The sequence below is a fragment of the Triticum urartu genome, chromosome 6 (assembly GCF_003073215.2).
Source record: "Triticum urartu cultivar G1812 chromosome 6, Tu2.1, whole genome shotgun sequence".
NCBI lineage: Eukaryota > Viridiplantae > Streptophyta > Magnoliopsida > Poales > Poaceae > Triticum > Triticum urartu.
In genome coordinates, this window is record NC_053027.1 from 375,609,043 (window position 1) to 375,619,665 (window position 10,623).

At 48.5% G+C, this 10,623-nt stretch overlaps 2 protein-coding genes across 2 annotated transcripts; both read right to left on the reverse strand.

Moving 5' to 3' along the window:
* Positions 1 to 304: 304 nt before the first annotated feature.
* LOC125513567 lies at positions 305 to 971 on the reverse strand. The gene has a single exon (XM_048678697.1). The coding sequence runs from the start codon at positions 926 to 928 to the stop codon at positions 545 to 547; it is 384 nt and encodes a 127-aa protein (XP_048534654.1). The 5' UTR covers positions 929 to 971; the 3' UTR covers positions 305 to 544.
* A 1,408-nt stretch (positions 972 to 2,379) lies between these two features.
* LOC125513568 (protein MIS12 homolog) lies at positions 2,380 to 6,384 on the reverse strand. The gene is made up of 7 exons (XM_048678698.1): positions 6,074 to 6,384; positions 5,922 to 5,985; positions 5,044 to 5,163; positions 3,845 to 3,937; positions 3,626 to 3,764; positions 2,908 to 3,042; positions 2,380 to 2,815 (listed from the first exon to the last, which is right to left on the reverse strand). Exons 1-7 carry the CDS (start codon positions 6,196 to 6,198, stop codon positions 2,748 to 2,750), a joined length of 744 nt encoding a protein of 247 aa, XP_048534655.1. The 5' UTR covers positions 6,199 to 6,384; the 3' UTR covers positions 2,380 to 2,747.
* Positions 6,385 to 10,623: the final 4,239 nt, after the last annotated feature.

A 10,623-nucleotide genomic window follows, 5' to 3' on the forward strand; every position in this document is an offset into this window, starting at 1 on the left:
TAATTGGATTTTCCAGTGCAACATCACTGCTCGTCAAAGAGATATGCTAATCAAGTATACCTACTAGACTAACGTCTTCAATAAAATGGCTAAAATTGCACCTGTATGATCAAAGAGATTGGGGAATCAGGTATCTCTAGTATACTAATGTTTTCAATAATAAAATCAAACACCATCTATGCAAGATAAACAACGCACAACAGCAAGAATCGAAGCTAATTTATTAGCATAGCATCAGCTCGTTCCCAACACAGCCACAATTGAGCAGAAATAACATAGCAACAATCCATAACCGATCGAACTATAAAGAGAACCTCGCAGAGATGATATTAATCAAGGATAAGTTAAGGCACTTGCATATATTAACCAAACAACACGAGATCCAAGGGCAACGCAGCAGTGCGATACTTAGATTGATCACCGAAAGGTCTCCAGATGCCTCGAAATTGTTTCACTTCACCGATAACCTAACTAGATAGACCGCAAGTACCATATCGACAGAACGACCTCCCAGCCTCATTACTAGTACCGGAAGACGCCTCGATCAGGCCAGATCGGAGTCGTCGAAGTCGGCGCCGTCGAAGGTGTTGAAGAAGCCGGCGAAGGGGAGGGGGCCGCGCGCCTCGTTCCCGCGGCCGCCCATGCGGTGGGAGTGGAGGAGGTCCCCCTCGTCGTCGTCGTCGAGGAAGCCGGCGCCGGCGGCGCTGCGGGGGGAGTCGTCGATGTCCATGAGCGTGGTGATGGCGTCGTCCTCCATGGCGGCGGCGGCCGCGGCGGCGGCGGAGCGCGGGGAGATCGGGGCGGCGGCTGGGACGTAGCGGATAGGGTTTTGGCCGGGCGTGCCGGGGTGGTGGCGGGGATGATGGGGCGTCGGTGGGCCGCGCGGGGTGCGGAGCAGCCTTTGGTGCCGGGGCGTCCTGACGTCCATCTTGTGGGTTGCGGCGGCTATTAACCTGGCGTGGCTGGGTTTGGAGATCTGTGCGTGCGTGCCTTGCTGGCCCACGGCTTATTTTTATATGGACGGAGACGCTGCGTTTTCGTTTCGTTTTCCGTTTCCTCGGAAGAGACGATGGTGTTCTTCCTTCCGGGACGCCTCTTGAACTTTTTTTTTCTGGAAAAAATTCCAATCTATTCATCTTTAATAATGATAGTATAAAAAAACAACAAAGGTAATAAAAATTATAACCATGTCCATGGATCACCTAGCAACGACTACAAGCACTGAAGCGAGCTGAAGGCGCGCGCCGTCATCGCCCCTCCCTCGCTGAAGTCGGGCAAACCTTATTGTAGTAGACAGTAGAGAAGTCGTCGCGTTAAGAACCATAGGACCAGCACACCAGAGTACTAGCAACCATCGCCGATGAAGAAAGTTGTAGATCAGAAGGATCAAACCTTTATACACCTAAATGAAGACGAACAAAGACAAGACCCAAATAGATTCACCAAAGACCAGCACTGATCGAATCCCGCAAGATCCGACGGAGACAAACCTCCACACCCCTCCGACGATGCTAGACGCACCATTAGGACGGGGATAGAACATGGGAGACATTATTCTTACTAAGGGACATCATCGTCGTCACACAACCCCAACCAAGACGCTGACTCTAACAAGAACGAGAACGGGGTCCCTCCTGCCGGTGGAGGGCCGTGATCCTCCGCACCTCCATGGTCTAGGGATCCGGCTTGCCTGCTCCCTCCCATGCTCCCATCCGTGCTCCCACCTCATCCTACGGCTGTCTTTTTTTCTTTTTTCTTTTTCCTTTTTCCTTTCTAACCTCATAGGAGATGGGACGGACCGGCGGCGGCGCCAGCGGGAGGAGAAGAGCTTTTCTGCCTTTTGAACCTTGTTTCTTTAGCTTTGTTGAGATCTCAAATTACATTCTGCAAAGTGTCAAAAATGTTCTTATATTATGAGACAAAGGGAATACCATATTGGATGTGTCTCCCGATTTCAATCAAAAAATGTAAAAGAAAGTAAATCCATGTGTGTACACTAAACAAACAATTATATAAAAAAATAGTGTAGTAATCAATTGTGGCCTAAAGAAACAATAAGTGGATAGCCGATGAAACTATTTACCTTGCTCTTTCATTTTTGCAAATGTCATAATGGTCATAGTTTCCAAGAAATTATGCAGGTGTACAAGATACCTGTAATTTATTTTAACGGGTAAAAAAGCATAGAAGAGCCATACGCAATGTGGGATAATGGCTGCAACGAATTGCAGAAAATTCGCATTAGAGACCTCCAGTCCATTTTCATCAATTCCACTTCGGTTACTTCTTTCCACTGAGACATACAAAGAAAACAGCTCCGAGAAAAGGATATGAACCTACAGCGGCCCAAAACGCCATAAAGAAGAAACCCAACACAAAGGAGCATTGGACAATTTTTTATACACAAACAAAAAGGTTGTATTCGACAGGAACACACCCAGGGAGAGTCTACTGCAGATCTTTCTATTTGTTTATCTCAATTGCGTGCAGCGGCAACAATGGTAGACGGATGGGATTAAGCACTAGAGATCTTATAGAATGCTGGAGACTGGAGAGTGCTACTGTGCTAGTGGTCTTTTGAGTCTGGAGAGACAACATATGTATAGATGTTGACATGTACATACAGCTGTTCTGATAGAGCTGCAGTTCAGGTAGCTAGCGAGAGGGTAGCTTGACAACATTACAGGGGACTTTGTAGTACATGGGGGCGGTTGACATCCTCATATTGCAAACCCCCACAACACATGTTACTCCTTCCGCGAGTCATTCACAGCCGCATTCACCTCTTGCATGTCCTCAGTGCTAGGAGCGGAACCTGTGAGACAGGGTGATGAGATTAAAGTCTGTGCCATAGATACAACGATAACAACGAAGAGATCCAGAGGAAAATGACGGTGGAACCCTTACCCGGTGCTAAACGCTTCTGGTCTCTAAGACAATTGACGTTCCAAACATTTTGGCCCACCATGGCCTCAAGCTCAACCTTTTTCCTTTTCATAACCTTCATTTTCTGGTGCAATTTTGGTATTGTGTTCGCAATAGCTGCAGGTTCAGCACAGTTGAGTAGGCATACATTCTGAACCAGAGATAATTGAGCAGAAGCAGTGCTTCTCGAATAGTAGCTAGCAGCACTATCTAGACCAAATTTAGATGTAGGGATATGATCTTTGTGATTTCTGCCAAGCATACTGTTAACCATGTTCAGCTGTATTTACGCTAGATGCAAAAAGGATAGAACATTGCCAGACAAAAACTGAGAAGTCATAATTAAGTGTGAGAACCATCTGGTTGCTAAAGCTAACACGTCAGAGAAAAAAGTTCAAAAGACGACCAAAGGTTAATGGTGTATTGAATTGTTGCTCATAAATAAATAACAAATGGCTCACACTGATAGGTGCGGCACTTACTACCAAATTACTAATTAGTATCTCAACGATCTAACGAGGAGATAGGGAAGAACATTGACTTCAGGGCTTAAGGTGATAAGGCTATGATAACAAATAATATCTGGTGTGGTTTCACACAATAACCCTTCACTAATCATCTGAACTGGTGAGTGTTCAAATAAATAATTCAATAAATTGAAAGTTCTGATTACTTAGAGAATTAGATATTTAATGCATACCTTGTATATTCTCCTGAACAGATTTGTCTTCAAACAACTTCAGTACTTCAGCGATAGAGGAATTAAGGTTACTCTTGTATGTAGTTTGCCTTTCCAAGGAAGAAATTTCTCTTTGAAGTTCTTCAGATTCCTTGTTAGCCTAATTAAACAACACCAGAGTTTGTTAGATTAAGTGTAGATAATATTAACAAGCAAATTCTTTACGAGTAAAGTACTTACATCTGCCAGTTTTTTTCTCAAAGAATTAAGTTCTGCATCCAGTTCCGAATCAGAATTCCCATCTTTATGCAACACCATTGCAGAAGAATTATCCTGATGAAGAAAATATATTCTAATTATAATCACTTACATGCCTCTTGATTTTTGAAATGCAGGTTGTAAAGTAAATATAAAATAATGCATGGCTTCAGTGAAACAAAATGTGCAGAAACATGTAATTTATTGAGTACCGTATTGCAAGAAAACTTTGACCTTAATCTTAACTATATGTTTCACGCTGATTCCATTTAGTAGATATAAGAACTGAACTGCGGACGACACTTACCAGAAACTTTGTTCTGTACCATAATATCAAACTGGAAAGTCGATGGTTATGAGTTAATCACTTAGTTGTATTAAACTTCTATTTCCCTACAAACAGTTTAGTAAAATGGTGTGATTGATACTGAATAAATCTATATTTGCCTGTAGGGCATCAAGAATCGAAATCTAAGTGCAATAATTTCAACGAAGATGGATAGAAAACAGAATTGCACTAATATATGCTAAGAATATAAAAGAAAAAGGTATCTATTTCAATACAACGGCCAACAAATTAATGATGTGCATTAGTTGGGCAATTCAAAATAAGACATCAATAAGAAATGTCCAGATATATTTTGCCCTGAGATTCAGAAGGTCTTGCTGATATTACTATTTATCATATTACTTCCTAGTAGAACATAATGTACACCACGGGCACTTAGAAAAACTGCACTTGAATAATATCATGAGATACAACATAGGTAAAGAAAAGCTCAAGCTTTCATAGCCAAAACAAAGCCTAAAAGTCAGAAATGATGGAATATTAATCACTGTAGAGTAGAGAGCAGAACTCAAATTCTCTAATTAGCTTACAAAATAGTTTAAGCCTGACTGGTATTAACTGTGCACAACTTTTATCTTGAAAGGTTTCCTTGTCAATTGCTGAGTCAACTGAATGAAATGTTTTTTTTTCACAAACGGGTGAATCAATATAAGATGAGGCATCAGTTTCCACATTATGAACCCCCAAGACGAAAAGTATCTTTAAAATAATCTATAGTGAATCATGTGAAACAGGGGTGAGAATTGAGTGGATTAATTCTAAACCGAGAGTGTTGGGTCAAATTGAAAATTCTGGCTTGCCAAAATTTATTACTTTGAGATAAGAGACATACATCTTCAGGTGCCACAAATCCTTCAGGTACAGTTAAACATTTCCGAAGGCAATACATCTCCCAATTGTTCATTCTCTTGTCCAATACATCCTTTACCAAGTGGTGAATTTCATTTACTCCCTAAGACAAAAATCATCACAAAGTCCATAATTTCAGATGTTTCCAGCAGACATTTTGACAAAAAATATACAGAACATTTAATCATATGAAAGAATGTAACATAGGCTAAATAAATCAGTTTTTATAACTATCCTAAAGGATGCTATAGGTAAAACCAGATGAATTATAGGTCGAACCTAAAGTTAATATGAGGATTGTTCTAACTGTTTCAAACTTCCAGTCAGTAATCATTTTACTTTCAGAAATTGCGAATAGTGTCTGGTATCAAATGTGTGACAAAGAAGACCTCATTCCTGGCGCAATAAAGTTCCAAGACACTGTTTGCAGAACAAAGTAATATCCAGTTTGCTACAGAAAGGGATCACCAAGCATGTAAATCTAAATTTTATATCCTCTACACCTGAAAGACGCATCTACTTAGGCAGTTAAGGCGACATCGCTACATCAATTTCCTTTGGAATGGGTATACTCGAACATATAATAAACCTATCTATACATGGCAGACACAGATTAGTTTTCCCCACTGTGGGATTACAAGCAAAACAGACCCATCTTCACATGTGCAAGCCACTGAGGGCGTTTAGTCCATATTCAAACCTAACAGTTTCCCCTGTGCAATCACTGAAGGAGCATTATCAGCATGTAAAATGCAAAAACTCTGGCCAAGACACCATTCTGGATCTGGTAGTGCCCTGAATCCTCCAAAATTCAAAAGGAGGATTCGGTTATATTGGATCCTGAGGTCGGAAGAAACCTACCCGTTTCAGCTCCTCGGCCTTATTGGTCGCCGTGGCGGCGCCGACCGCCGTGGGGGCGCCTTCCCTGTAGAATGACAGCGAAAGGGCAAAGTTAGCAAAACCGGTAGGCGGCAAAGGGGGGCGAAGCTACGGAGAGGGATCCGACGCGTAACTGGAGGCAGTAGTCGAAGGCCTGGAAGCAGACGTCGTCGACGAAGTTGAGGACCTCGTTGATGAAGGTCTGAGGGCTCAGTCCGAGCGCCGCCTCCGCCGCCGAGGTCTCGCCGTCACCTTCCATGCCTCCCGTCGCGGCCCTTCGAGACTAGCGGGCGGCGGTCTTGAATCGTGGCGGCGTGTGCGCAGCTGTGAGAGGAGAGGCGGCTGATTGGACTGGACACGGGAGTATTGAGTGGCTCGGGCTCCGGCGGCCGGCGCGGCGGTTTCGTTCAAATTTTGCGCTGGCCGCTGCCGCCTATTTGGGCGAAAACTTAGGCACCCCTCAAGAAAACTTGGGAAAATTTAGGCGATCCGTCCTGTGGGCCGGCCCATGTCCTGGTCCTACGGGGGTGTTTACTTCCAGAGACTTTTTTGTGTTGGGACTAAAATAAGTTTTTAGTAAAATAAATAAGGTGGGACTTTTTTAAGTAAAATTCTTTAGAAGTATCTCCTTAAGAGTCATTTTTAAAAAATCTCAAGGACTAAAGAAAAGTCCTAATACTAAAGAACCAAACAGCACCTAAGACGGTTTTCTTTCGTTGATTTGATCAGTTCTAGAGCAAAACCAGGGAGCTCCTATTTACCGCATCCTGCGGCAAATAGTTGGAGCGACGCACACAGGTGCCTCACTGGGCAGGCCCATTAGAAGACCACGCGCGCATCACTAAAAGGAGATGTAAGGCCAACTCTACCGCACGATCCCATCCTGTTCGGCCCCGTTCGTTTGGAGTAAAACGGACAAACCAGATGGCCCAGCGCGCGGGTGCAAATGGACTTTTGTCCGTTTTCTGTCTGCTTTTGACCCATCCCCGGCCCAAGTTTGCGTCGATTTTGGGGTGAAACGGACAGGCGGGACGCGCGCGCTTGTCCTCCCCTGGCCCGCCTGTCGGTGGGAGAAAGCAACCCCCCCACCCACGCCCCATTTGGCGCCATTTCCCATAAACCCTCCCACGTCCCTCCCGCCGCCCCCTCCCTCCCCCCTCCATGGCCAACGCCCAGCCGGATTCCGGCGACCTGGCCGTCCACCCGCCTGGAAAGGCGAAGAAGAAGGCGGCCAAGGCGCCAAGGAAGCTGCGGTCGGAGTGCACGCCGGAGGAGATCGCCAAGTTGGACGCGGAATCAACGAAGAGGAGGAACCGGAGAGCGGTCGTCAAGGTCAATGTCGCCGCGGCCAAGTTCGCCGCCGAGCACGATGCGATGGAGGCCGCACGGCGCAAGGCCGCGGTCGACGAGAAGGAGGACATCGTCAACAAAGCGCACGCCCTCCTCATGCTTGGCATTGGCCATCCGGCCGGTTTCCCTGCAACGGTCGTCGGCCCGGTGAGCACAGGCTCGTCGGTCGCCCGGCCTCCGCACAGCCAGTCACCGACGTTGCGGACCACGCCCATGTCGCCCGGCTTTCCTCCGCCAAGGCACGACGGCCAGACCTGTTTCTCGGGGTCGTCGGACGTTGGCGTGATCGCGCCGTCCACACCGCGCCCCTTGGCCGTCATCGACCTCAACGTCACGCCTGGGTCCAGCAGCGGTGGCCGGCCGTCTGTCGAGATGCTAAGAAAGCAAGCACGGGCACCGTTCACGGGCACCATGCCCCCCCCCCCCGCGTCTTCTTTGACGGAATGGCAACACCAACGCCACCGGTCGACGACCCCTTCTACAACCAGTACATGGAGGACGTGATCTTCGAGGGTGGGTAGGGCCGTGCCTACGACCGCGAGGAGACCCAAAGTTAGGATGGTCGCGCCCAGTTCGTCCTCGATGAAGAAGCCGACGACCGTGCTGACTACGACCATGGTGACTCGTGGCATGAAGACGATGACATATATTGCGAAGGTGATGGTGATGAAGAAGAAGGCAATGACGTTGATATTAGTGGCGAGCCATTGTTCATCGACGAGCTCACCCAAAGAGCGGAAGCACAAAAGAGGAGGAAGAGCATTTGCACGGGTTCATATACCCAAGATGAGGACAAAGTTGATTTGCCAATGTTGGATGGAGATTAGCCAAGATCCGAAGACCGGCGCGCAACCAAAAGGGCCTCATTTTTTGTACAAGAGTCCACAAAACATTCCATGGAAGGAAGATGTTTGAACTCTACCAAATTACAAGCAACCGTGGCATCACCTCGATTCAAAAAGAGGTGGTTATTCATTCAACAAGAGTGCAACAAGTATTGCGCCGCATTAGAGAGCATTGAAGCACGACCCGTGAGTGGTCTCGGCGTTGGGGACATGGTATGATCTCCCCATCCTAGTCCTTTCCTTGCTTCGGCCATGAGACTTCGGCCTTTTATATGTTTGCATGTTCAATTGTTGTTCATCATGTGGTGTGGGCATTTCAATCTTTGGAGGCATTCAAGGCCCGGCACAATGACAAGCCATTCACTCTTACGCGTTGTTGGACGATCATCAACAATTGCCCTAAGTTCAAGGACTAATACCGTGAACTTCAAAGGAAGAGAGGCATGAAGACGACCAAGTTCGCCGGAGGTGGAGATGGTGAGGCGTGCAAGAGGCCGAGGGGCAAGACCAACTCCAAGGTTGACGACATACGTGATGCCTCATCCATGGCATTGCATGACACTTTGCATGGCATGATGTCTCAAAAGGATGTGAGGGGCGAGAAGAAGCGACAAAGCAAGGACGAGCAAATGAAGCAATACCTAGACCTTCAAAGGAAGAAGCTTGAGATTGAGGAGGCGGCCAAGAGAAGGAAGCTCGACATGGAGGAGGCGGCCCGGCAAAGGCAGCTCGACATGGAGGAGGCGGCCCGGCAAAGGCAGCTCGACATCGAGGCCGACAATGTCACGGCCATGTAGAGGCAGCTCGACATCATGGCCACCAATGCCGCCACCAAAGCGAAGGAGGTGGCCCTTGCGATCATGACCGTTGACTTGTCCAAGATGAGCAAGAAGACAAGAGCCTGGTTCGAGGCTAGGCAGAAGGAGATGCTCGACGCCGATGACCTGAACTAGGTCGTTCAATCGGCCGTGGCCGTTCTTTTTGGAGGCTGGCATGGGTGCCGCCCGCCCGCTGGGTCGCTGGCTGTGTGCCGGCGAGAAAAACTTTCATTTTGGAGGCCGGCTGTGTTGCCGGCCGCTGGCTGTGTTGCCGGCGAGGACAACTATTCATTTTGGAGGCCGGCTATGTTGCCGGCCGCTGGCTGATGCCGGCGATGAACGTGTAGACCGCTAGCTCTATTTGCCGGCATGATGAACTGGGGCCGCTGCCCTGATGAACTAGGGCTTGGCATTTGAAACGTTTCTCTTTTTTTAAATAGACGCGGACAGGATGGGGGTAAACGGATGCGGCCGCGCGCTGGGCGCACGGCCACCGCATCCCAGGACACGCCCGGACACGACCCCATCTCCCTACCCAAATGGACAGAATCCGGACGAGTCTGTTTGGGGTCTGTAACACCCCGGATGTAATTTACCCAATATGTACTCCAACTCTTGCCGTTTCCGGCGTTAAGTTATTTTATTTTCTCGGGTTCGGGTTTTTGTCTCCGTATGTTGTTGTCGTTGTCATGCATCTCATATCATGTCATCATGTGCATTGCATTTGCATACGTGTTCATCTCATGCATTCGAGCATTTTCCCCATTGTCCGTTTTGCATTCCGGCGCTTCGTTCTCCTCTGGTGGTCATTTCTACCTTTCTTTCATGTGTGGGGATTAAACATTTCCGGATTGGATCGAGACTTGCCAAGCGGCCTTGGTTTACTACCGGTAGACCGCCTATCAAGTTTCGTACCATTTGGACTTCGTTTGATGCTTCAACGGTTAACCGAGGGACCGAGAAGGCCTCGTGTGTGTTGCATCCCAACACCCCTTCAAGTTGGGCCAAAACCTACCAAAACCCTCTCCATCATCTAGAGCGTTCGATCACGATCGCGTGGCCGAAAACCGCACCTCATTTGGACTCTCCTAGCTCCCTCTATGCCTATTTAAAGACACCCCGAAAATCTCCTTCTCCTTCCTCCCGAAACTCTAGATCCACTTCGTCCGCCATCGCCGGACATCAACAGCCACCGACGGACATGTCCAATTCGCCCCCGCTGCCGCCACGTGGCAACCGCCGCCGCCTCTAAGGCCCGCCGAGCCCAGCGCGGGCCCACGGAGCCCATCGCGCCGCGCCCCGCCGCCCGGGTGCCCCGCCGCCATCGTCACTGGAGCCGGCCGCGCCGGCCACCGGCGACCTCCGCCGCCACCAACCTTCGCCGGCATTGCCCCGGCCACCGGAGCCCGCCGCCCCGGCCGCCGCGCCCGCGGGCACCTCGCCGCGCCGGCGCCGCCACTTCAGCAGCTCCGGCAACCCCCCCCCCCCCCCTCGCCGAAAGAACTCCGGCGACCTTCAAGAGTTCCAGCGATCCTCGTAAACCGCGCCGGCCGGATCCAGATCTGAGATTCGTCTCGGGTTGACTTTTGCCCGAAACCCTAATTATTTGCTCACGTTCATCGCATCGTAACTTTGCATCCGTAGCTCCGTTTTGGGCATATAGCATATCAA

What these genes read in the sequence shown, in the direction of transcription:
- LOC125513568 (XM_048678698.1), bottom strand. Translation starts at nt 6,198, where the DNA reads ATGGAAGGTGACGGCGAGACCTCGGCGGCGGAGGCGGCGCTCGGACTG. An exon ending in AGGCCGAGGAGCTGAAACGG is followed by an intron (nt 5,164 to 5,921) that starts GTAGGTTTCTTC and finishes TTTTTGTCTTAG; the next exon opens with GGAGTAAATGAAATTCACCA. An exon ending in TGTTCAGGAGAATATACAAG is followed by an intron (nt 3,043 to 3,625) that starts GTATGCATTAAA and finishes CTGAACCTGCAG; the next exon opens with CTATTGCGAACACAATACCA.
- LOC125513567 (XM_048678697.1), bottom strand. Translation starts at nt 928, where the DNA reads ATGGACGTCAGGACGCCCCGGCACCAAAGGCTGCTCCGCACCCCGCGC.